Below are 24732 nucleotides of genomic sequence, written 5' to 3'. Positions count from 1 at the left end.
TTTGTTATAATGGTGTGTGTGGGAGATGTTCGTTTGCCATAACCCTAACCCTGTGATTATCGATACCATACATAAGCCCCAGTTTTGGGAGTGCGCACTAACACACAGCAAGGTTGTGTAGTGTAGTGGTTATCACTTTGGATTTTGATTCGTATCGAGTTTTCCAATAACCCCGGTTCGAACCCGGGCACGACCTCATCTTTTGATTACCTGTTTTTGGTCGGCTTATAACACCATATGTTCCAAACCCCAATTCTTCTTTTTTCTACCATTGCCGGTGAGTTCGTTGTGTTTCGGGACGCGAGGAACTCACCACACTCCCAGTCAGTGATTCAATACAGCATGTGACTCATGTGCCCCCTCTTCCCTATGCTCACCCCAAACTAAGCAGCACCATCGGCTTGAGCACTGAAGCGAAGGAGGAAACCCATTGCATGGTCCATTCTGAGGCCTCCGATGCTTTGCGGACTAAAAGTCTCGGCCACATAATCTCCATTTCCTCTACATCTCACAAGCCGGGCGTCCAACAATTGAAGGGCGTGACACTGTAGATCTCCCGCTTTCGTCAGGAGGAAGCCCGCCCAGGAATTCCTTTCCTGGAAACCCCGAGCTGTTGTGTCACGAACGAGGGAAACTGTTTTCTTCTGTGCACCTTTCAGCTAGACTACACTAGAGTGAGAAGAGCTGTGGTGACGTCAGACTTGTAGCCTCGCAACTGTCCTCAAAATGCCTCTTCACGATCTTCAGTTACCCACGCTGTTGCTCATTTACGAAGTGAAATTTGGGGCTAGGGACGTCTTTGAGAACTACACTGCCACAATTGCCTGACCGTGGTCCATTCCGTCTCATATCATGCTCGGCTCTTGTCATGAGAGCTTGGCTAACAGTGGCTGTGTGCTCTGGACCATACTGGTTGAGGAGTTCAGCTATCGCGTGACATCCGAATCCAGGGATATAGCAGATGCGCGAGATACGGATGGTACTGCGCGTCAAGCCGATGTTAACCTGTCAATGCTGTGGGGAGTCATGCGCTGTATAGCCGGTGAGGCAGCCCATGGATGGGCCATGTGGTTGCCGTCTTCTCATTGCTGCACAGCAACATGGACGCCTCCATCTAGACTGTCTCAATAATGTGCCGAGAATCTAAGACAAGACGGCAAGAAATGGGATCCGAGCGCCGCATGTCGAGAACCATTCATTCCATGGCATGGCTCGGACAACCACGCCACAGCTTGTATCCTTAAGTTGGGATGGATATAATAACCCCACCAAACCTCACCAGCTTTCGGCGTTCCCCGTTGTTATGCTCTGAGCTCGGGCTAGGCTTGCGCTCAGACTTCTCTCCTGACTGACGTGTGACCTCATCTCTCTCAGCCCCGATCTGTGGCTCCTACCTTTTCCTCCTGTGTATGTATCTGTGGTTGGCAACAATTGACCGGAAACAACTCTTCTTATCGAATTGGAATTTGAAGATAATCGTCTAAGTTGCACGCGTCGAGAATGGCCGGTATGCTCTATTACCTACCTCATCCTGCTTCCTTTCCGTCTAGTTCAGCCCCGCTAACCAAAGTGTTCTTCTCCGTCCCTTACTCTAGAGGATCGCAAACAGAGCACCGTTACCGCAGGCTCCCCGAGTCCAACCACGCAAGATTTCCCCCAGGCTGTGGCCGCGACGAGACAATCCGATAAGGAGGCCAACAACAAAGAGGACACTCATGACAGCATTGGCCCGGCGAGCCCCAGATCTCCGACTAACTTGGTTGCTTCTCAAGTACATAAAGACCGACGGGATAGTGATGAATGGGGTGCGTTTTCTTTCCATACCCTCTTTCTCCCTCTATTTCAAGGGTTTATGTAGCCATACATACACCCCCTTTCTTAGCCCTCAACTCTTTCTCTCCCTACCCTCCGGTCAAATCCACCTTTTTTTGGCGACCAACCTCGCCTTTCACAACAAGTCTTTCTAAGAACAACAATCGTAATAACCTTGAGCGAAACACAAAACTTAGACGCCTCTAAAGTCCCGCCCTCACGCTTCCAAAAGCGCAAGGGCTCCATCTACGCCGTGCCGCCTTCGCGCGACGGCAGGATTGATAGCAACTACCAAAGCAAGTACTTTGAGAAGTTGCATGAGAAGGGGTACGACAAGAAGTAAGGGGGGGATGAAAGCCGTGAAGAAATCCATTGAAGGATGAGGACACATCATCGCTAGACGGCGGCGAGGACGCCATGGATTAGGAGATGATAAAGTAGGAGGGCGGAACGACGGATTCTGCGTGACGTAAGGTGGAGCGACATGTCAACACAACACACCGAACAAACAACATTTCATATGTAATATGTATGTAGGGGAAAGAATGGACGTGTTTTTTTTGTTTCCTTCATTCCATCGGTTTCGCCTGCGCCCGTGGCGGCAATTTAGAACTCTGCCCGGTTGTTTGTGATATCCCTATCCTGCATTGCGTTACCCCTGAGCAACCCGGTAGCAAATCCTCACCCGAACCATGCCGCTCGAAAAGTTGGGAATAAAATAGAGTATACTGTGATTCAACCAAAGACAAAGGAAAGGGACCTCGCATGCGTGCCACTCTCGGCTCTCGTTCTGGATACGGAGGCGGAGGGAAAGGGGGGGGGGGAGGAAGAAAGAAGATAAAAAAACAGAAAACAAAGGATCGCCTTAGTCATCCATATCGTCTAGGTCGATGGCATCTGGGTTGGCCACCTCGACCGATTGAGTCGACGCCACGTTTCCCTTGAGCCCCTCCGATGCTGCGACGAACCCGGCCGGCGCGCGAGCTTGCCTCTCAAGCTGTTCCATCGCATCGGCGACCTCAGGGTCAACCTCACCTTCCCCATTCTCGTCACCGTTCTGTTGCAGTTGTCTTTGTAACTGGCTCTTGGCGAGTGCCTGCGAAGCGATAAAGTTGACATCGGTGTTGTACTGCGCCTGCACGCTGCGCTTGATACGTAGCATCTCCTTAAATGTGTCCTCGTTGCCATGCTGAACTTCAAACTGTTCCCATTTGTTCCAAAAGTCTGGGTTCGTGCGCGGGTCGCAAAATTGGGAGGCATGCCCATAGATGGCACGGGCCCGGTCAATCTCGCCTAATCGCTTCTCCATGTCGGCGAACTTGAGGCACATATCCCGGGCCTCGTTGTCTGGTAGCGTGGCGATGGAGCGCTCGTAAATCGGGCGCGTCGATGGTAGGCCAAAGTTAGATGCCGACTTGGTGATGTAGAAGTTGAACATATCGGCACGGTCTTCGTCTGACACTGCCCGCGTGGCGCGCTCGTAGATGCGCATCGCGTGGCGAGCCAGTCCGCGCTCTTCCTCCAAGTTACCGTACATCAGGTAGATAACCTTGGCGAATTTTGGGGGGCAGTCCAGGACAGCCTGCTCAAAGAGGTCCCGTAACCGCTCAATGCCAATCTTGCGGTCGACCGCCTTGGTGAGGTAAAGATTCCATAGCTCAAAGGCGACGGGGTAGCTGAAGAGATCCAGGCCACGTTCGTAAATCTTGAATGACTCTTCAAAGTACTTGTTCTCCTCCATAAAATTTGCGTAGTTGACGACCGTCTGTGGTGTAGCGATTCGCAGCTCGAATATTCTCTCATATACCTTCTTCGTCTCCTCGAGGGAGCTCACACTCTCAACCAAGTCCACATAGAAACTCCACAGTTTCCAACTCTTGTGCACTCGTTGTTGTGGTGAGAGCGTTTCGTCAAAGTAATCCACCGTCGACCGTTTTGGTGCTTGTGTCGCCTTGGCCATGATCCTCACTGCCTCGTCGAAGTTCTCGTTCCGCAACTCCATCTCCGCCCATTCGATCCACATGTCGGCTAGTTCTGCTACCGACTTGAAAGGGACCTTAACGGCCTTTTCCATGATGACCCGGGCGTTGCGCAAGTCTCCACCCGTTTCGTAGAACTTGGCGTAGTTGGCCCACAGTTGGTGGAATGCCCCAACCGCCTTCTTTGGTTGAATGGCGGCGATGGCGTCGGTGTACGTCTGCACCACTTCTTGCTTGTTCTCTCCCCACAGCGCGACTCGCTTCTCCCATTCGGTGACGCTGTTGGGATTTTGCCGGAGCAAAACATCGTTCAAGAGGAATGGTCGGCGATCCATGAGGTGCTCGAAGCGCATCATGCGAATGTCGAGCTCGAAATCGGCCGCTTCGTCCATAACGCCCTTCTCGGCCCTCGTTGAGGCCACTTCCATCAGGGCGCCAATGATGGACTCTTCGAACTCGGTGTACGAGTCGAACACCAAGGTGAAATCGCGGACCGTCATCACTGTGGTGATGCCTTCCTCAAAGACATCCCTTGCCCTCTCAAAATTACCCCTCCGGATCCAATATGTTGCTAAGCCACACCACAATTTCCCCCTTTGATCGCCAAACCGTTCAATCCCGCTCCGGATGATCGCCTCCACATCAATGTCCGTCTCGTGACCCGTGTCAATGTCCACTGCGTGCTCGACAAGCAAGTCGACCATTTCGCTCCACAACTCGTAGTGCCCCTTCGAGTTTTTGCTCTGGAAACGTGGGTTGTTGAGCACATCGATATACTTGTTCACGGCCTCGGTGTACAGGCCAGTGTGCACGAGTAACTCAATGAAGTCCTCGGCATCTTCCGGGTGGACCTGCATGTATCGTCGCCAGATTTTCACGGCCGTCATGCCCTCCGCTGAGTTCGCAAACGGTCGGTACAGCGCCCATATCCGGTTGTGCTGAGTGATCGGAAGTGCTCGGAGCGCGCGGTCGAAGGCGTGTCGGGTGACGGTCACTAGTGGTTGTTGCATTAGGAACTTGAGATACATCTCCCAAATCCGGGGCATCTTGTTGAGGAGGATGAGTGCGCGCTCAAACAGGGCGTTGACTTTTTGATATTCGGCGGCAAAGATGGAGGCATTGAGCTTGCCAATGTGCTTAGTCCTGAATCGGAGATACTGCAAGAAGTTAACGACACAACTAACCCATAACCTAGAGATATCGAAGACCAGGCTTGGGATTTCTCACCATTTTCCAGAGCTTGTAAGACCGTGGTAGCTGGACGCAAGCCCGCTCCATAACAAACGCCTGCTCCCGTGTAGTGCCATGCTGGAGTTTATACTCGATGTAGGCCAGCCATGGCTTGGTACTTCCCGGATTCCGGTGGATGTCTTGCTCGTAAGGAAAATCCTCCTCGGACTAGTTGAGCAAAGTTCTGTTAGCAACAAGTTCACCTAAAGTTCCATCTCTACAAAGAAAAAGGCTAGAAGCATACCACCAGCGCCAAATCTGGCTGGCGCGCAGAGGCGGCGCCCGTGGCCATGTCGTCGTCGTGATCGAGCTGTCGCGGGCACGAAACCAACAGGAGTCCGTCCACCCGTCCCCTCCGGAGGTGCTGGGAGAGCAGAAGGAGAGAAGGAGGGAGGCGAGGGAGAGCGATTCGTTAGATCGCGTGTTGTCGTGACATCACTGCCGGATGGTTGGGGGGTGATTGAAGGTGTGGTTGCACACGCGACAGAGCGGGACAGCAACGGGGAGTGTTGCCCGGATTTCGTGCTGCGTTTTTCGAGGTTCAGTTCGAGAGGCTCCTGGCTATTGGGCGCGCGTTGGAGATTAGGACTGAGTGGAACGTTAAACGCTCGGGCCACCTCTTTGTCTTGGAGCCTAGCGAGCCGGCTCACCTCCCTGGGCCCGGTGGGGCATGCTGGGGGCTCTGGCACTCTGGGCTGCCGTGCCGCAGCCAGGGATTGAAGTTGGTGGGGCAGGCCGCTGGAGGCGACCTCTGGGCCGTTGTGCTGCGATCGGTTGGTTGCGTTGGGCGGAGGTGCCGCCTGCAGCGTATCATCACGAATGTCAACGTTATCGGGACGGGAGCTTCAACCAAGCTCCAAACAACAACACCTAAGCCCATCACTCGCTCATTCCGTGGACAGAAACCACAACTTGCGCTCTCACCTCGATATCTGCGCGTTTTACCCCACCGTCTGCGTTCCCGCTTCGAATTGTGATCCACGACCATGTCTGGGGCAGCAGTACGAAGAACTCGACGAACTCGTGATGTAAACGACGTCGCTAACCCGAGACTTAGGACCGGGAAGCCGTGTTCCCTACACGGCAGTCCTTGGGCATTATGAAAGCCAAGCTCAAGGGCGCAGAGACGGGGCACAATTTGCTCAAGAGGAAGAGTGAAGCATTGACTAAGTGCGTCTTTCTGATTCGTATTGATGTCGGAGGACAAGCTAACCGTGATATCTGGATGCAGACGTTTCCGAGGTAATTCATGAACTCCGAGTGCTCCCGAATTTCCGTTGACCTGTTTCCTTTCCGCCCCTACCGACAGAGATTACCCACCGTATCGACGAAGCAAAGCGTAAGATGGGCCGTGTGATGCAGATCGCGTCACTGTCCCTGGCCGAGGTGACATACGCGGTCGGCGGCAACATTGGCTACCAGATCCAGGAGTCGGCCAAGTCGGCGCGCTTCCGCATCCGCGCCAAGCAGGAAAACGTGTCGGGTGTGCTGCTGCCCGCGTTCGAAGCTTACCAGACCGAAGGCAACAACGATTTTGCTATGACGGGTCTGGGGAAGGGCGGACAGCAGGTGCAGCGCTGCCGCGAGACGTACGCCCGTGCGGTCGAGGCGCTGGTAGAACTGGCAAGCCTGCAGACGGCGTTTGTCATCTTAGATGAGGTGATCAAGGTGGTCAACAGGAGAGGTATGTCTTACAACCCCCCATGCTTTTTCAAGTTGATGAACGCGCTAGCTAACCAGGATATAGTCAATGCGATGTGAGTGAAAGCGTGGAATTGGTCACCCTTCGTCTCTAACTTTTTCCAGTGAACACGTCATCATTCCGAGGACGGAAAACACCATCAAGTGTAAGCGCCGAGAACGACTATTCTTACTAGAGGCCGGATCACTGACCCACACTAGATATTAACTCAGAGCTGGATGAGCTGGACAGAGAAGAGTTCTACCGGCTCAAGAAGGTATATTTACGCCTAGCCTACATAACCCTTGTTTTTGTCGCTTACCCCCTACAGGTCGCAAACAAAAAGCAACGAGACACAGCCGCAGCCGATGTCGAGGCAAAGAAGCGGAAAGAACTGCTCGAGAAGGAAAACGAAACGCCGGACGCCGACCACGCAACCGGGCCCACCGATCTCCTCGCCGCCGAGGACGACCAGGACGTGATCTTTTAAGTTTTGTATGTCTACCGTACCCGACGAAAGAAAGCGGGCTTTTATAATCCGGGTCGTGGGCGTGGTCAAATGATTATCGGGGGATTTGTGATGCATATAGTAGTATGTTTGGTCTGGCATAGGCGCAATAAGGAGTTTATTTCTTACTCAGGTCATCTCGGACTTGATATCTCGCTATATTTCCACCCACCTTACCTCACTTGTATTATAGGCACCGCCCTTCTTAAATTTACGATCCCCACTCGTCCAATTTTCTCTCACCAACAGTGCCCGAGTTCTTACTGCCTCTGGTACGTCACCTTCATCATCTTCTCGCCATTCTTGAGCGGCATCCCCGCAGTGTTCTCCTTCGCTGTGATCGCCCCGGCCTCCGCCTCGTACTCCACAAAGGCAATCCCGCTGCGGCCCGGCACCGTCCGCACTTCGCGGAACCCTTCGAATCGCCCGAAGATGTCGGTGAGCGTCTCTTTGTCGAAATCGTCGGGGAGGTTCTGCACGAAGAGAATCCGATTTGGTGGTAGATACTCGTCGGGCACAACGGCAGCGGGGCCGGCACCGGTGGATTTGAGGCCCGCACCACGGGCGTTCTTGGCCGGACGTCCACCGGCTTCGGCAGCGGCTGCACCGCCGGGGACGGGTCGTTTGAGGCGCTTTTGTTCTTCGGCGGTTTCGAGTGCTTTCTTCTTGTCTGCGTAGCGTAGCATTCGTTAGTCTGACTGGACCGATCCGAGCAGAGAAGGACCTCAATTAGACGTACCTTTTTCAGCCATACGCCGGCGTTTGTGGGCGTCAAACTCCTCTTCATTTCCGTTCTGCATCACGGTAGCATCGCTGCGAGTACGAGCCAGTGCGACCTGCATTGGCTTCTCAAACAGCTCGAAGCCGTGAACATCCTCAATGGCGGCCAGCGCCGACTCGGGCTTGTCGAACACGACAAAGGCCTGACCTTTGGCCTTGAGGTTCGTCTTGGCCACGATGTCGATCACGTTGCCATACTCGGAGAAAATGGCGTTCAGCGCCTCCTTGATCAACTCTGGCTTGACGCGCTCTTCTAGATTACGGACGTATACCCTGTGCGTTGAAAATCACTTGTTAGTTCTCCTGCCTTTTCCCTCGTGATCATGGGGAGCGACGGAGCGCGCGCGCGTCTGCCTCCAGATTTGCCTTGTATGTGTCGGGGTGCAATGACACATACGTAGCGATGGGCTGTTGCGCAGCCATGGTTTGTGTGGGATTGTAATCGTCGTAGTTTCCCGATGCGGACGACGGCAGAGTTATAGTTGGGAATGGAAATTCGTTGATATCGAGCCTGGAGACGTCCAATGTGGTTTTTGTTGTCGGTTCGTCGGGGCCAATGCCAGCCGATGCCCCGGCCCCAAGCATGCCTAGAAGGTCGTGTGGGGCACCCCCCGGGGGTTAGGGGTTGAGGTGGGGGACTTGGGACCAATGCCCACTGCGCGACACCAGCATCAGCGGCGCGTTGCAAGACCTCCTGTTTCCAATCTCCCATTTCGCCCCGAAGCCCTTCCATTCCCAACAATGGAAGACTAGAGGCTGCAAACATCACACATGCCAGGCACGGGGATCATTTTTGCGTTACCGCGCGCGCGTTTCTTTGTGTCGCCAGTTTGACTCGCCTTTTATTTGCGATTTTGGGGTTGAGGCAGTGGCCACTCGGCCCTCCTCCCAATCATTCCCCTTGAAGGCACTTGGCCGCCTTCCTGATCCGTTCGATCCGCCCGACCCTTTCAACGACGAGTCCGACGACTTGCGCGACGACCCGCGATCGGGGCAAACCCCCCTTCCGACGAGGAATGAACATGGACGAAAATGCTTTCCAAGAAGCCGTGGCTGCGGCCGTCCCCGGCGCGTTCGATAATTCTAGCGCCTGGCGCAACTTCACCATGTGGACGGCGCAGCATCTCGGCATGGCCGTCAACATGACGAAGCTGGCGCCATCATTGGAGGATCTGGTTTGGGCAGGCCCGCGCATGGTTATGAGGCTGGGCAGGCTTGGTTCTTTGATCTCGTTTCCGGAGGCCATTGACGGGTTTGGCCAGCGGATTGTCCCCGGCGCCACCGACATGGGTATCTTCTCCTCGTCGTCCACCCTCGTACCCCCCGGTGTGGCCGATGTTTTTACCGAATCGACTGCCGCCAACCTAGCGGCCGCTTCGACTTCCTCCTCCGGATCCTACATATCAGCGGCCGCCACCGCTGCTGCCGGCAACGCAACACAAAATCCGCATGCTTTTGTGTCGCGGTTTTCGATGGAGGGCGCAAAGGGTTTGGGAGGCGTCTTCAGCTATGCCACCAGCAAGTGGGCGCTCTGCTGCATCGCCATGGCTATTATCTTCAACCGCACCCACGTCTTCGCCGCTACCCGCCGTAGGCTTCGTCTCCGATGGCACGTCCGGCTTCTGCTGCGGGTCTTGCCCGTCGCCCTGTTCATGCTCCAGGCAAGGTGGCTCTTGCAATCCATACAGTGCCAGACCTCGAACGACTTCTTCGAGCTGCGCTGGGCAAACTCGAGTAAGAGCTCTGACCTCATGTTTTCATATCCGAATCCCATTTTCAATCGGATTAGTTCGACCTTGTTGTTCGGCGCCTCTGATGAACAGTCATGCCGCTCCGTCAAGATGGTGCCCTGGGACGACCGGGATCAGCCAGAGCTCACCGGGTCTCTCTCCCGGTTGTGGCCCCTCTTTGGGACTTATTGCTTGAGCCAATTTGTTGAGGTTCTTGCTTGCGCTGTCCAGGGCCGTCCGGTAGCTGCTGAGACGGGCATGACTTTGTTCGAACACTCTCTCGCATTCGCCGAGGCGGATGCTGCAATCAGCAACCAGCTGGGATGGGGGCTGTTTACCAACGGCACCGCTTCTGCCTCTCATGCCGCTCTTGGATCCAAGGTTGCACTTACCAGGTCGATGATCCTGAAACGGGTCAACACGCCTCCCGAAGTACTTGTTGTTGCCCTTCTGTCGGCCATGAGCCATACTACGAGCCATATCCTGGGAATATTCAACCTGCAATCCAAGTTCCGTCTTCTGAGCACGGGCTTCTGGGGGCTTTGCTTCATGGCCAGCTTGCTGTGGAGTGCCTTCAACTTTTCGGTTGAAGACCCCGCGGCGCAAGGGTTGATGAGGTTCCCGACTGTCTGTATCATCGGCTTCATCCCGCATATCCTCATTTTGTGTGGCATATTCACCTGCGGTCTCGTGTATGCCGCGGCCCTCACGCTTTCTGCCCTCTCCGCGCCGGAAGCAGACCGTAACGGCGAACGGCCTTCCATACGCCAACGCCTCCAGAGCGCGCATGCCAACATGCAAGCTAACGTATCCCTTTCGGATATTCGTATCAGGATGGATATGGACTTCTACACCGCGCTCCTACGAGCGGGCTTTGGGGCCATCACAATGGCGAGCGAGGCAGTCTACCTCAATGAAGACCACCAGGTGAACCTGAAACGGTACACTTGGCTAGAGGATGACAGGTTTCGGGAGCTCGAAGAGCTGCGGATGCAATGGATCGGAGGCGGCATTCCTGGGTCACGTTTCGATTCCGTGGGAACAATCGGCCTCGTGCCGGTGAAGGATGGGAATGCCATGAGTGGCTATGCGAGGGAAAGGGCCGCGCAACAAATTCCAAAAAGCAACACTTCTGGGAGGAGGGTTCGTGACGGCGTGGGTGCTGCTGAGCGGAGCTCGCGGTGGCTCATAGCCTTCGATTATCTGCTACACATTGTCAAACTGATGCTCACTGTGTGGGCACTCATCACAATCAGGACCATGGCCCTCTTTGGGCTGCGCACACCCCCACGGTGGCTCCAAGGCCTGTCACAGCGGACCAAGTCAGAAGCATCATCCAACAAGAAGGCATCACGCCGCGGTCGGGGGCTAAACGTCGATATCTTGTCACCTGGCGAAGGCCGGGTCTTTTTCGCCATCCCCCGGGTCGATCAAGTCGACGTGGAGGCTGAACTGCGTCGCCGGATGCGGAGGAACAACCTAGGGATAACGAGCGCCGAGGGCGACTCCGTGGATGAAGGGGAGGTCGATTCCAAGCTCTACAGCTACTTCCTCCGAGGAGGTTGGTGGGGGGGCGACGATGCCAGTGGCGACTACACCCCCCCGTTCCCTCAACACTCCAATGCTAGTCCAGACGAGCCCGATTTCGACGATACTACCAGTGTCATTTCCACGACCGAAACCGCAAGTGAGTTGGATTGGGAATCTGACCACGACGACACCGAGTCGCTTGAAGACGGCCAGCGCACCCCAACCCAACAAAACCCTAACCCCTTTTCCTTCGCCTCAGCCGTGGCCTCTGCCCGCGCATCCCGCGAATCTACCCCTGTCTTCGACACCCCCATAGCTACCGCCGACCTCGCCCGGCTCCTCCATCCCCAGAACCCGCAAGACCGTGATGAGGCCCGCGCCCTTGCCGCACACCTCACTAGCGACGGCATCATGACCCGCTCGCGCTTCAAGCAGCAACTTCAGCGCCAGCGTGCCCAAGTACTGCTCACCAATACCCAAGCCACAGCCCATCTCCACCACCAATATCCCTCGGCCGCTAGAGGTGTCCTGGAGAAAATGACCCCCGAAGAAGAGGCTCGCGCGCTCGAGCAGCTTTTGCTTTCCCGCCGCGCCGCTGCCCGGTCGGGAGGGTCATTACATCAAACCTCACCGCTCTCTAACACAGGGCGACCACCAACAGAAGGAACAGACCAATCGCACGAAGGTATCTCAGGTTCCTCATCCGGTGCGGACGCCAATTCCTCGTGGGCCACCGGCGCCGCCGGCCTAGGTCCCGATGGCCCGCAATGCGTAGTCTGCCAGAGCACGCCGCGAACCATCATTGTCTGGCCGTGCCGGTGTCTGAGTTTGTGCGATGACTGCCGGGTCTCGCTAGCCATGAATAATTTTGATAAGTGTGTGTGCTGTCGGCGGGAGGTGATTAGTTTCAGTCGGATTTATGTGCCGTAAGTTGGGGTGCCCCTCATTCCTAGTTTTACTGAGTGAGAGAAGGCTGGGGCTGGGGCTTTTTATTTTTGTTGTAATTGAAACTACCGATTTATGTTGATTGATAAATTCCTTCTTGTGAATGGCTTTCGTGGTGGAAACGTCATCAAAGTGGACAATTAGTTCACATGGTCTAGCATTGCGTTGCTTGTCGTGGATTCGGGTTTAGCATTTCAATTTCTTTAGGGTAGACCTGAGCAGACTCGACATCGTAACCTTGCCCACTTGGCAGGTTTGAGTCACTTTCAGTGCCAGAGGAGGGGGGGAGGAGCAAATACATGCAGACATACATACACAGTTGTCTTTGTAGTAAGGTACATTGTAGCTAAGTGCAGATACATATTTGCTCCGGTAGTACAGAAATTCCCTCAATGGCATCCGCCGGTCTTTTATCTTGATGCCCTGCCCGGTAGTCCGTCCGCCGAAGGGATCAAAGACGGGATCGCAGCACATTCATAACAAAAACGCGCGTGGTATAAAAGTGTTTCAGAAACACACAACCGAGGAACGAGAATATTTGATGAAGGGTATCATTGATCCATTCCCACTCCTCTATCACGCCAATCCACGACTATAGTATCCTCCCAAGGACGTTCACATCCCAGCCCACTCAATACAAAACACCCTCACCTCCTTCTCCTTCTCTTTCCCATCTCCCCGATCCGAAGTACCCCCCTCGGCCGGCTTCTCCGCCCCGAACAAAAACCCCTTCTTTACTGCCGTGCCCAGCCGCCCGCTAGTCACGAGATCCAACATCGCCACCTGCTCGTGCCAGCCGTAGCTATTAGCCAGGTAGTGCGCGTGGTATCGGAAGGGATCGCCGGGATATACGCTGTAGTCGCCGCCAAACCGGAGGCCGGGCGTGGTATAGTACCCACGGGAATTGAGATACTGGCAGAGGGGGTAGTTCTTGAGTGTTGGTGTGGTCGGGTATGAGGAGGATGGTGGGGTGGTAAGGGGTTGGGAGGTGGTGGGAGTCACGCCAGGAAGGGAAGATTCTTTTTTATTGTGAACAGTAGCGGGAGTGGAAGCAGGTGTGTCAAAGAGGGACGCGGGTGCATCTCGCTCGCTTGTATCCGCCGGGGCTTCCGAGGACGAAGCGGGAGGAGTGACCGACTTCTTAGCCTTGCGCTTGTCCTGATGCATAGCTTGTACCTTGGCCTTTTCTTCGCTAAACACCTGTTGCGCGCTGCGGCGCTGCTGCTTGAGGTGTTGAAGGTATGCTTTACGCGCCGGCGCGTCAGAGGCGAGGGTAAGCTGCGATAAATGTTCGGCAAGCTCATCAGCGATATAACCAGCGCCTTTGTCCACCAGTAGTCGGGCCTCCTCGGCATGCAGCTCAACAGGTAGCCCGAGGAAGAGGTTCTGAGTCGGGTTCTGTGGCATGGTACCCGTCAGGACCGCGCAGATGCCATGGTGCCGGCGAATGTGAACGACATCGTCAATATCGAAGACAAGGTACCGACCCGCCACGTGCGAGATACGGACCTGTCTATCCGCCGGTGAGGCCATCGCTGAGGTCTCCTCTTAATCAAATCCTATCGTTTCTCAGTTAGATCAAGTTCATGCAATTAGGAGTGTTTTGCGAAGCATGGTTGAAGCGAGAAAAAGTCATAGTCTTTAAGACGTATATGGTCGTCATAGAAAATCGGTGGATTGACAGATTGATTGTATACGATTGATATAATCATGTAGTTCTCGGGGGTTGCGGGAGAGGAAATGCGACTAACCTTGCTTGCGTGGACCGCTACACTGAGCAGCACGGAGAGAAAAAACAATTGCAAGTTCGCGCAGACCGAAAATTTATGTTGGATTTGGAGCTCAGCGGTTGAGACCCACTAATGGTGGATGCGGATCTGTATATTACGATTACCGATACCCTCCTCCGTTGTAATTACCAACCACCCAAGACACCGCAACACCAAACTCAAGGATAGGTAATGCAACCTTTGTGAAAACAGGTGGTATATTCTTATGTATTCGTTTTATTTTGTCTATTCCCACGTACCCGTATCTCAACCAAGCTCGATACATGGAGTAACTGATCCCTCCCAACACCTAGTGCATATCCGAAAAATATTTTCGTAAATCCAGTTCTGGCTGCTTAATTAAGAACGCCGGGTATTTTCCCACCGGCAGCTCCTACCCACTACTGACTATATTACACCGCCGGAGACAATCCGTGTGACGGAAACCATGTTCCGCCCGGATCATTCTCGAACACACATTAAACCTCAAAATTCGATACCCTCCTTCTCTCCTTCCTTCGTCTTCTCAGTTTCCCCTCCACCCTCCGCCTCCAAAGGCGGCAAGCTGTATGGCTTGATCACCAGGCCCTTAGACGCGCTTAGACTGAACCCGAGAGTCTCCCCCACAGAACTCGCACCCACTCCACCACCTCCCTTCTCGTGATACACTGGTAAGGTGTAAACCTTCAATAAACCCTGTGTCTGTGCACTCTTGTCCGCCTCCGACTTCGAGTTCGATCCCGCTCCAGGGTTTAACGATGACGAAGAAGCCGGTGGCACACCAGGGTTGGCAGGGAGCGGTATCAACTCAATGACGCCATCACTAAGCAACTCAATCCACCTAACCAGACCGGAGGTGCGGGGGTATGGCGTGGTTGGAAGGGTGATGAGAGCAGTGAGCTGGGTTGGGTATTGGCGGAGAAGCCCACGGAGGGCGTGAAGGAAGGGGAGGACTTCGGAGGGTTGGGCGCACTGCGGAGCGTAGATGCTGGGGAGGAGAAGGCTGGGGATGATAACACGGTGGATTTCGGTGGGCGGGGAGGAGGCGAGTTTAGTTTGGAGATGTTTAACTATTAGTTTGAAGGGGGAGGCAGAAGATGGACCGGGTTGCTCGAAGGTGAGCGGGCATGTGCTGGGAGTTGGGTGAAGGGATCCTTTGCAGACGGCGGGCGCGAGACGTTTTGTAAGGTCGAAGGCGTGGCAGAATGTCTCAAGGCTAGTATCCCCTTCTCTTGCAGTCACCGCGGGGGCTGCTTTATTTCCCAATGCCTCATATCTCCAGGCAATCTTCATCTTGTCTTCTGGGGCTGGCGCTGGTTGTGATACCTTTGTTTTGGTGTCGGGTGCAACCACGCCAGGTAACTGGTGCCTCCATTCTGGAGGATAGCCCACCAGGTGTACTTGGTGGCCCTGGACAAGACCTTCGGCAGCATAATATCGTAGAAGTACCCCTGAAAAGTCGGTTGTTCCTTGCTCTTCGATTAGTAGGCAGGTTCCTAAAGAGAGTCCGCCATGGCCCGCAAGGAGTTGGTCGAGCGACGCAGTGCCCGTCGAGGTGGTCGGCCGGCCATCCAAGGGCGAAGGTCGAATTCCCAGCGCCAACCGCCGTTTTTCTTGAGTCTGTGTCGCCTGGGGGGCCGCTCGCCCTGGGCGTGCCGAAAGCACCGTATTTCGCTTCACGAATGACATGTCCGGGTGGGAGAAGAGTAATCAAATGTATTTATTCTACAGGGACGGACAACGGCTTGGAGGGGCATTTGGAGGGGTGTTTGATAAGACAAAAAAGCTCTTATCGCTGCCCCGCTTGCCTGCCGGGGGCAGCACCCCTGTCCACTCGAATCCGCGTTCCTTGCTGTCATGCTTCAATGCTTCCGGAATTTTTTGAGCCTCTCCAGCTTCCAAACCAACTTTCCCCAGCCGTCGCATTCGCATAACCACGCCCGCAATTGTCCTCTGGAACTCATCCACCTCCCTCTGCGTCGAGATATAACAACCCCGCCCTTTATCCCCCCAAAGTTACCGTCAATACGCGCCTTTCTAACTAAAACAACACCTTTCATACGTCTCAATCCTCGACCATATTCGAATCCAAAATGTCCAACATCGCCTCCGACGCGCAGCTCTTCGAAGACCATTTCCGGGTCGAGCGACTAGGCGACGCCAAATATGACCGGGTGGATCGCATCTACTGCAAATCGGACGACAAGAGTATCAGCATGAGCCTCGACATCAACACCGAACTTTTCCCCTGCAAGGCCGACGACGAACTGCACGTGGCGCTGGCCACGTCGCTGCACTACGACGGTAGTAAGGACGACGAACGCGGCTGGCGCGACGTTGCCAAGGCTGGTGCTAGTGACGCCACCCTCGCGGATATCTTTGACTATGTCTGCTATGGAAAGATTTACAAGTTCGAGGACGCTGAGGATGGGAAGACGATGTGAGTCTACCACTGCGAGGGGTCGGAAGGGACTCCCGAATATCCGTAGAAAATTGGGCTTGGCTTTCTAACAAGGACAATAGCAAAGCATACATTTCGTTTGGCGGTCTGTTGATGTCCCTTGAGGGCCCGTACAAGAAGCTCACGCCTTTGCGCGTAGACTACGTTTACCTACTCGCCCGGAAGCGGTGATTATGCTAGACGAGGGACGAGAGATTGACTTTCGGATTGTATTCAGCCACTTGTAGATTGGGACGAGCGGGCGTGGTGCGATACAGCGGGGAGAAAGGCTAATATCGGGAATTATGGCGTTCAGGGAAATGGGAATTCATTGTTTCGAGCAAAAGTTCGCCCCCGCGGACCACTGTTACCACCCCGGGGGCAATACACCTGTTACCGTCGACGCTCGCCTTCCGACATCCCTCTTCCTGCTGCCCTGTCTCTTTAAGATTTTCTCTGGGGCGGGGTCACATGTTCCCAGTCCGGCCAGTGTGGACCGGGGAAAGGGATGAAACGGTGCGCCCTCGCATTGAGCTCGGCGTAGTGCGGGTCATTTTCTGGAGTTAGGATGCCGTGACGGGCGAAGAACTCGAGCATGACAAGGGCGCAGTTGGGTTTCCACATTCCCTGCGCCAGTTGCTCCTGAACCTCCTCCACGGTCCGCAGACTAAAGCTCTCAACCTCGCCGTCCTTGGGTCGCGGCGTGATGCTTTCGTCTGCGGGTAACTCCAGGTCGTAAAGCCACTGGCATTCTGGATAAATCCATCCCGGTTCGCCGCCCGCGCGCTCATCGGTGATGTAGATGTATGTGATGGTGCCGACCTGCTTGATGTGCTGACGCATGTAAGCCTCGGGGAGTGACGCCTCTTCGTCGGCCTCGCGCATGATGCATTCCAGCGGATCTTCGTCTGTCATGAGCCCTCCTGCAGCCGTGTTGTCTAACATGCCTGGGTAAGATGTCTTGGTGGCTGAGCGCTTAGGGACCCAAATCCGCAAGTCATACTGGCTTTTTGCACCATCATCGCCGTTGTTACGGACAAAAGCCACCATGTGCACTCCAAAACGCGCATTGCCGAACAACCCCATTGCCACACGTTCGATGCTGTACAACAACTCCCCGTTGCGCCCATACACGGGCCACAACTCATCACGCCAGCCCTTGAGCATACGGAACGTCTGGTTTTGGCGCCAGTGTGCCGTCAGTCGGCCCACGAGCTGGGTGCGTTCGGCTTCCGTGGTCGGTTCCTGGAAGAGCAGGATGGTCCGCGCCTCGTGGTCGACTTCCATCGGGCCACGAATGTTTTCAGGCGTAGCCTCGAGGGCCTCGAGAACCGAGAGCGGTACATAGCCAATGGGGAATATCCCTTGTGTATCTTTCCAGACCATGGTGTAAAGCCGCTTCATCTCCTCGGTGTGCCGCAGGGGTTCTTTGTCGAGAATGGGGAAGCTAAGTGCCCGTAAGCCGTGTACTAGAAGTTACTACGAAGTACAAATTGGGCAACTTACCCATCCACCTTGTTCACCCAGTCCAAGGTGCTTAATCGAGGTGGCATTGTGTTTGGTGCGAGTGTGTTGATGTTGGCAAATACCGATCAAGCCCAGTGATGGGCTCTTAAATTTATGAAGGAGGACAAGTGCTTTGGCCTATAACAAGAGGCTAGACTTCTCAAATGTAAAGATGATTTTGAGCCTAGGTGAGGAGAGACTTTTATTTTCCAAACTAGTTACTCTAAACGAAGCTCGAGTTTTGAGGAGCTCGACCTTCGGTAATCAGGTAAGGTAGCAAACGGGAAGCAGAACCTCCACTTTTAGCTCCGTAGGCAGTTGGGGCCCATCGTCCAAATGCCACCCTCTCCCTTGACCATCGATGATAAGGACACCGGTCTTTGGGTCTCTGTTCTTGAAGTTTATCTCAATCTTTCAGGGAAGCTTTTTCAACACGTTAACCCTAGCGAAATTCCGACTATTTGTCTCATGTACTATCTTCTTCAAGACATCCATATAAGGTATGAAAAAAACACGACGCTCAGAGGTAAACCTGAAATCCCAGTTGGTACGAAGTCGGTAGGTATCTTTGATCCCGCCATGGACAGGACCCCACTGTGGCTCCAATGGAACTGCCGTTGCTTTCAATGGCTACCACTTGGAATGGCCCCGCTGGTGCTGTGAAAGAGAGCTCCCTTGTCTTGGCACTCGTGGATTACTCTGGAACTCTCTAGAAATACAAGACTAGGACTTGAGTTCTTTGCGGAACATTGACACAACAAAAGTTTTGGACTTATTGAATTACAGTATAGTAAAGCAGCATAACATATATCGATTATCAAAACCTCAAGAGTTCGATACACGGATACCCTTGAAAAGCCTCAATCAGGAATAGGACACACCACTCGCAGGACAGTATTAGATGAGGTCATCAGCCGAACCTTGAATCAACGCTTCAGTCGACAACTCATTTATTCGAGTCCCTCATTTATCTGAGTCGGCATCTCAAACTAAGACTAGCCAGCTTTCCAAAGCACCGTCACGGATCTCCCTGATTAGTCTGAACTCCAAAAGAGGGGATATAAAATTCAAGACAAAAAGGACACAAAAAACATCCAAAAATGTCACAACCTCTCTTCGGCCTCGTCCCCGCCGGCCGACCGGTTCTCACTGTCCCTACCGAAACCCCTAGCGAAACCTCCTTTCTTTACGCCATTGCGCCAGCTCCCACACCACCCAATGCCTCATCCTCTTCTGGGCCCGCCGGATTTTCCCACATTGTCGTCTTCCTTCTCCCTGGTGTCGTCTTACCCCCCGGAACAGCCGCCGCTATCTATCTGGTCACGCCACCAAGCACACCGGGGCAGACGCAACCGGATTTCAAGTTTTTGGGAGCCATTGGAGAGGGGAAGGAGAGTGCGATTTTCAAATTGGGGGGTAATGGAGCACTGGGAGGCGGGAGAGGGGGGGAAGGGAACGTGGTGATTGGGATATCGGTGGAGGACGCGGGGTCTGTCGGGGCGCGGATGGCGGAGCTTTCTTCCTCTGCTGCTTCGTCTGGGACCGGGAATAGTGGCGCGTTGGTGCCGGTCGCACCAGGCTCAAGAGGGGTAGGGCAGCAGCCAAGCACACTGGTGCTAGCGCAACGAATCATCAAGAACGCATTCAACTTCCTATCTAGTTTTAGTGGCACGGCTGGGCAGGTCGAGGTAGTGCCACTCAAGGCGTTTGAGGAGTGGTGGCGCAAGTTTGAGGGAAGGGTGAAGAGTGATCCGGGGTTCTTAGAAAGAGATGATTAAGGGGGTGGGGTGAAGGGGTGAAGAGAAAAGAGAGCAAGGGAAAAAATGAAAGGAAGGACAAGGGTTATAATGGAAGTGAGGAGGTGGGTTGAACATGTTTAAAGAAGCAAAGACTCGTCTCGTTGTGAGGTAAGCAAAATCATAGCAAGCCAAGCGAGATATTGATATTGTGCTTTTCTCATGAAGCAAAACGTTGAGTCCTCAGAAGACATGTCATCGTAACAGAAGGGCCTCGTCGCACAAGGCGAATACAAATACGTCCCACCCTCCGCTGGAGAAAAAAAAGACGACCAAAAACCCGGACGACGCCAACTAAAAGTATGTATAAATGACAGCCGACCCCAGCCGCCCCCCGAAGAAAAGAGAACCGTGACTCCTTCCCACTACCCACGCCTGCTGTGCCCAACGCGGAAAACAGAAATGAGGAAGAAAAGAAGAAGAATGGTTGGTACTAAAAAGTAGTTTTGCGCGCAACGCAGGCCACACATTGATTGTGACGTACACAGTAAAGCCAAGCACCCCACCGACCATTCCTTACCCGGGAATCGAAAGTGCAACACGTCCTGGTACGCCATCCAATGGAACCCTCACAAATACATGCAACTACGTCTCCTGTAACGGCGACATCATCGGGCTTTTGAGCCGCGTCGGGCTCCCAGCTCTGCTCCTCCTGCCAGCGCCCGACAGCGCTAGATTTGGCGGCAGCGTCAGCCGCTCGCGGCTCTCGGTGCGCACGACTAGACCGCTGCGGTCCAATGCTGACACCGTTGGTGATGCTAGGCCGTGGTGGTAATGGTGGTGGTGGTGGTGATCCACGACTTGTGGTGTCGATAAGCCCGAGGACAGGCCAAACCGACGAGACGACTTGGAGCTGGTCGAAACCGCGTCACTAGAGTCCGAGTAGTCGTTGGCCTCGTCCGAGTCCACGTCGCCGAGCTCAAACTGGATAGTTTCGCCCTCCTCCATGACACGCTCGTAGTTGCCGCTGTGGCCACCAGAGTGCCGCCGACTGCCACCGAAAATCTTGGTAGCTAGCCCGGTGAGGCCACCACCGCCACCACCATGACCACCACCGGGAGGCTTACGCAGGTTTCCATGGCCGGGTTTGCGACCCCGGCGGAGGATCGTGTTCACTCGGCTATAAAGACGCATGCGTCGATCGCGCTTGCGGAACAGATAAGCGAACAAGCCGAGGAGGAAGACAAAAGCAAAGAAGCCTGTGGTGGTTTTGGTTTTGGCCTTTTCGAGAATGTCTTCGGCATCGAGGTCCCAGTCGTCGTCATCGCTCGTTTGGTTGCTGTATGGCTTCCAGCTCGACCCAGCGTATTGAAAATCTTGTGGGGTCCCGACAGCGTTGCTACCGAAACCAACAGGGAACCGGTTGTCGAGAGTGGCGGGCGGAATCTGCCCAGCAGCGTAAAGAACCATTTTGCCAAGCGTCCAGCTCACTTCGATGCCGTTAATCTTGTTGACAGGCTGGAATGGGTCGAGGAAGCCTTGGTCTTTGGCCTGCTCAAGTGCACCCTTGGACACATTCGCAGAAGGCACATCTTCGAGCCCGATCCGGGGGACACCGATGCCTTCGTGGAGGACGTTGATTAACCACGAAGCTTTGAAGCAGGCTTCTTGGGCGACCTTCATATCGTCCTGCTTCCGGCTGTTGATTTTACCCTTGATATGGTCCCAGTCTTGCCCGCAAAAATCCTGAACTCGCTTTTGATATGCCGCGAAATCGTACGCCTTGTTGTTGTGACCACCAAACACACCATGGGTCGTATGCCAGTACTCCGAGACACCGATAAAATGGTTGACGTCAAAGTCGATCGCGGGGACATGTTGGCCGTTTAATAAGCAGGGGCTGTCCTCGCACGGCTTGTCCTTACCAAGCAGCGGATATGTCAGTTGCAAACACTCGTCGAAATGGCCTGTGCCGATAAGCGTGGGGGCGCCTGTGGCACGTTGTTTCAGTGGCTCGCCTAGTCGAGTCGTTCGAAGGCCCATGGGTAGACATGGGTCGGGGAGCTCGCCCTTGCTCTCGGCATATCGGTCTTCGAGGTTCTGGATGTAGGCAGCGCGAGCTTGATTCACACCAAAACCAAGCCAGGTTGTGGTGAAGACTTTGTATTCCGCCGGGTAGCCGTCGAGTGTGCGCATCCGGAGAAGCTTGAGGTCGTCTGCGTGTTTCTCTGCTTCCGTAGCGTTAGGTGCAAAGGCGATCTGTGCCGATGCGCCGCCCATGTCTAGAAATCCGTATGTGTGATGGCCCTTGCCATGTTGGTGTTTGTCTGGATAGTTGAACCCGCCCAGGAGGTAGTTTGACGCAATCCAGCCGTACAGGCCTTCTGTTTCGCCCTTGATGACTTGGATGTGGAGGCCACAGTCCGGAAGTGAGAACCGAGTGTTTCGCCGGAGATATGAGCAAATCTCGTCCGTCAGGGCTGTTTGTTGGGATTGGGGTAGTAGGCGCATTCCGGCGGTCGCCATTAAGAATATGGGAGTATCTTCCACTTTGTCGTCTGGTATGATATTCAGCGCATGGTCGATGAGAGATTGTAGGTGAGTCGGCCCAACGTTCCCAACATCCTCGCTAAATGTGGAAACGCCCGGCCTGATCTTTTTCGTCCATTCCTTCTGGGTTATTAGTTTCGGCAGGCTGCGCAACTCCTCCTCTGAAGCGCTCTTGATAGCCTTCTCAGGATCCTTCCAGCGGTATATATGCAGCCTTGTCCCAGACGAGCCGGCGTCCAAGATGACGCCCCATCGCCATTTCTTGCCCATGAGGACTACGGCTAGGGATGAGCGCGGGCCGAAAAACCGGCAAGGGAGGCAGTTGACGCGGTCGATATTAGGGCTTGCGCAATCGGAACTGGGTTTTCGGCGCGGGAAATCGCTGCGCCTAGCTACCCGCGGACATCGAGGGGGTTCGCGGACTTTTCGATGCGGGTATTTGGCGCCAAGGAGTCGAGAGCCGAACGAAGGGGATGGGGTAAGGAGGAAACAGAAAACAAAACAAGCTTCAGGGCGTAATTATTAAAGAGGTGGTATCGAAGAGGTAATGCGCAGAATGTTTCGGCTCTTGAGGTAACGAGTGTGGGCGTCGAGGGCTATCGTGCAAACGAACGTACACAGCACAAAGCGGCTGAGTTGAGGTGATGGAATTGGTGGTTTGTTGGATGATTACTTTGGAGGAACACAAAGGAACGACACGTTCCGATAACGTCAGGGGCCTCCGCAAATCATGCAGTGGCGGTCCGCCGCTAGCGTGTATTTTTCCACGATTGCCAGGGTTGGGCACAGGATTCTGTGGATCCTCGAAGGTTCGTTTTTGGAAGGCCGTTGGCCAAGTGCAGAACAGGTGGGGGGGCTGCAACAGAACAGTGTTTGAGAAACTTGATTGGGACTGTGGATTGCAGATCTGCGATTTAGATAGTCGATTCTCCGGCGGTTTTCTGGATTGTCGACCGAAAAGCACACAAACGCTCGACCAGGATCTTGCAGACGCAGATTTTCCAGCCAAGCCGGCCGATCTCCTTGGGGCAGACCAGAGCAGGTCGGATGCTCGATTCTGACACAGGTGCCCAAGGTGCCTTCACCCAACCCGCCATTGACCGAGCAGCCCCCACTTTCGTCAGCGCCAGAGCGCCTGGACTTGCTTCGCATACGAAGTACTCGGGTTTACTATGTACGTGTGGTGCTGCCGAGCTCGGCGTAACTTTGGTTCCATGGAGAATCATGTTCGCGGACGCAACCCTCGTATTCGAAGTCCATTTGCCGACCGGCAGGGCGCAACCGAGAGCACTGCGGTTGGTGGAAGAGCTCTGGATTGGATGCAGACCTTTTGCTCGCTGTTTTATTCGTTCGGGGGCTATCATGGCGGGGTATGACGTGCCTTGAACCTAGACGGCATCCCAGCAGTGGCAGCAGGGCAAAATCCGGAGTTATGGAAAGTGGTAGAGATCTGGCCGTTTCGCCGGGGAGACATGCACCGTATCTCTGGGAGGTATGATTTCCATGATCGCTGCCCCCGAGCAGCAGGCCCCGAATCATTGAATTGTCTCGCTTAAACAGCCGACAAGGACGCGGTTCGCATTTCGGGAGGCCAAGATACCCTGTTCAACAAGGCTCGTGTAAAGGCCCATTTCGGAAGCTGGCAGATCGCCCCGAAACCAAAGATTTGTCACTTCATCCCGAATAGGGAGATACGCGACGCAACAGGCTGCCAGTATCTTCTCGTGCTCGGAGGGTATCGGGTCGACCACGATCGTCGGCTCAGAATCCTCCCCTGCGTTCTGGACTAGTGCAGCCACCCCACCCGCAACCGTGTCAACGCAATCAATACCGGCATCGGCGAGGGCTGCCGCCGCGACAGTGATGCAGCCGCTCAGGGCATTCATCATGTCCCACACTTCGTCTCCCTGCAGCTTGGACGTTTCCCGGTCTTGGTCGCCCTCGACGATAGAGATGATGATGTCGACACCGCTCTTCGGCCACCGGTCGGCGATAATGGCACCACGGAGGGCAGCTTCGAGATGAATCCCTAGATCACGCTCGCTCGGGTCCCGCAGGTAGCCGCGTCTTTGTTTGGTGGCAAACGGAGCGTACTTGACGTGTGTGGACAAGACGATGTGAGGTGAGAAAGGGGCGGATCGCGGAAGGGATCTGGGCCCGTGGACAGAACAGCTGAGCTTTAGCCCAGATACGCCAGGTGTTGCAGACGTTTCAATTTCCAAATAGGCAGACCCGGAGGCTGAGGGGGTCACTCCGGTTTTGAGGTCTAGGATAATGTTAGAGCGAGCCTTACAAACAGACTAAAAAGAAGGGGGACGTACACATTCTGCGGGTTGCATTTGGCGCGCGCAACCGGCCTGTCACCGGCTTGATTTCTTGGACCTTGAGGTCGTCGAAAATAGGTGGTATCGTAGCCCCGGCAGGGCCATTGATGCGCCGCCTGTCAGTCATGCTTAGGTTCTTGATGTTGTGTTGAGGGCACTGTGAAATTTCGAAAATTCCTCAGGGCAGCTTTGCGGGCTTTAATGGGACCAGT

The 24732-nt window shown here is 54.4% G+C and overlaps 11 protein-coding genes and 1 non-coding gene across 12 annotated transcripts; 6 read left to right on the top strand and 6 right to left on the bottom strand.

The window, feature by feature from the left end:
* Positions 1-111: 111 nt before the first annotated feature.
* On the top strand, positions 112-196 carry C8A04DRAFT_t26. The gene has a single exon. It is a non-coding gene; the product is annotated as a tRNA-Gln (tRNA).
* A 1304-nt stretch (positions 197-1500) lies between these two features.
* C8A04DRAFT_25282 (uncharacterized protein) lies at positions 1501-2155 on the top strand (the record flags this gene model as incomplete). Its single annotated transcript, XM_062779500.1, has 3 exons — positions 1501-1507; positions 1596-1805; positions 2010-2155. The coding sequence occupies 3 exons, from the start codon at positions 1501-1503 to the stop codon at positions 2153-2155; spliced, it is 363 nt and encodes a 120-aa protein (XP_062640086.1).
* Positions 2156-2677: 522 nt separating this feature from the next.
* Positions 2678-5313, bottom strand: C8A04DRAFT_25281 (uncharacterized protein; the record flags this gene model as incomplete). Its single annotated transcript, XM_062779499.1, has 3 exons — positions 2678-4948; positions 5019-5189; positions 5266-5313. 3 exons carry the CDS (start codon positions 5311-5313, stop codon positions 2678-2680), a joined length of 2490 nt encoding a protein of 829 aa, XP_062640085.1.
* A 694-nt stretch (positions 5314-6007) lies between these two features.
* Positions 6008-7192, top strand: C8A04DRAFT_25280 (ATP synthase subunit D-domain-containing protein; the record flags this gene model as incomplete). The annotated part of the gene is made up of 8 exons (XM_062779498.1): positions 6008-6022; positions 6079-6191; positions 6253-6263; positions 6331-6705; positions 6769-6778; positions 6828-6868; positions 6924-6979; positions 7034-7192. The coding sequence occupies 8 exons, from the start codon at positions 6008-6010 to the stop codon at positions 7190-7192; spliced, it is 780 nt and encodes a 259-aa protein (XP_062640084.1).
* Positions 7193-7470: 278 nt separating this feature from the next.
* On the bottom strand, positions 7471-8413 carry C8A04DRAFT_25279 (uncharacterized protein; the record flags this gene model as incomplete). The annotated part of the gene is made up of 3 exons (XM_062779497.1): positions 7471-7880; positions 7950-8263; positions 8388-8413. The coding sequence occupies 3 exons, from the start codon at positions 8411-8413 to the stop codon at positions 7471-7473; spliced, it is 750 nt and encodes a 249-aa protein (XP_062640083.1).
* A 599-nt stretch (positions 8414-9012) lies between these two features.
* Positions 9013-12180, top strand: C8A04DRAFT_25278 (uncharacterized protein; the record flags this gene model as incomplete). Its single annotated transcript, XM_062779496.1, has 1 exon — positions 9013-12180. One exon carries the CDS (start codon positions 9013-9015, stop codon positions 12178-12180), a length of 3168 nt encoding a protein of 1055 aa, XP_062640082.1.
* A 630-nt stretch (positions 12181-12810) lies between these two features.
* C8A04DRAFT_25277 (uncharacterized protein) lies at positions 12811-13728 on the bottom strand (the record flags this gene model as incomplete). Its single annotated transcript, XM_062779495.1, has 1 exon — positions 12811-13728. The coding sequence occupies one exon, from the start codon at positions 13726-13728 to the stop codon at positions 12811-12813; it is 918 nt and encodes a 305-aa protein (XP_062640081.1).
* Positions 13729-14450: 722 nt separating this feature from the next.
* Positions 14451-15653, bottom strand: C8A04DRAFT_34614 (Elongator complex protein 4; the record flags this gene model as incomplete). The annotated part of the gene is made up of 1 exon (XM_062782894.1): positions 14451-15653. The coding sequence occupies one exon, from the start codon at positions 15651-15653 to the stop codon at positions 14451-14453; it is 1203 nt and encodes a 400-aa protein (XP_062640080.1).
* Positions 15654-16057: 404 nt separating this feature from the next.
* Positions 16058-16596, top strand: C8A04DRAFT_9554 (uncharacterized protein; the record flags this gene model as incomplete). Its single annotated transcript, XM_062785528.1, has 2 exons — positions 16058-16404; positions 16488-16596. The coding sequence occupies 2 exons, from the start codon at positions 16058-16060 to the stop codon at positions 16594-16596; spliced, it is 456 nt and encodes a 151-aa protein (XP_062640079.1).
* A 252-nt stretch (positions 16597-16848) lies between these two features.
* C8A04DRAFT_34612 (NUDIX hydrolase domain-like protein) lies at positions 16849-17957 on the bottom strand (the record flags this gene model as incomplete). Its single annotated transcript, XM_062782893.1, has 2 exons — positions 16849-17851; positions 17911-17957. 2 exons carry the CDS (start codon positions 17955-17957, stop codon positions 16849-16851), a joined length of 1050 nt encoding a protein of 349 aa, XP_062640078.1.
* Positions 17958-19010: 1053 nt separating this feature from the next.
* C8A04DRAFT_34611 (uncharacterized protein) lies at positions 19011-19688 on the top strand (the record flags this gene model as incomplete). The annotated part of the gene is made up of 1 exon (XM_062782892.1): positions 19011-19688. One exon carries the CDS (start codon positions 19011-19013, stop codon positions 19686-19688), a length of 678 nt encoding a protein of 225 aa, XP_062640077.1.
* A 603-nt stretch (positions 19689-20291) lies between these two features.
* On the bottom strand, positions 20292-24647 carry C8A04DRAFT_34610 (nucleoside phosphatase family-domain-containing protein; the record flags this gene model as incomplete). Its single annotated transcript, XM_062782891.1, has 4 exons — positions 20292-20719; positions 20774-22477; positions 23755-24462; positions 24518-24647. The coding sequence occupies 4 exons, from the start codon at positions 24645-24647 to the stop codon at positions 20292-20294; spliced, it is 2970 nt and encodes a 989-aa protein (XP_062640076.1).
* Positions 24648-24732: the final 85 nt, after the last annotated feature.

This window comes from Dichotomopilus funicola, assembly GCF_033296635.1.
Source record: "Dichotomopilus funicola strain CBS 141.50 unplaced genomic scaffold C8A04scaffold_6, whole genome shotgun sequence".
NCBI classification, from domain to species: domain Eukaryota; kingdom Fungi; phylum Ascomycota; class Sordariomycetes; order Sordariales; family Chaetomiaceae; genus Dichotomopilus; species Dichotomopilus funicola.
The sequence above is the reverse complement of the archived record's forward strand: the minus strand, read 5'-3'. Positions and strand labels throughout refer to the sequence as shown.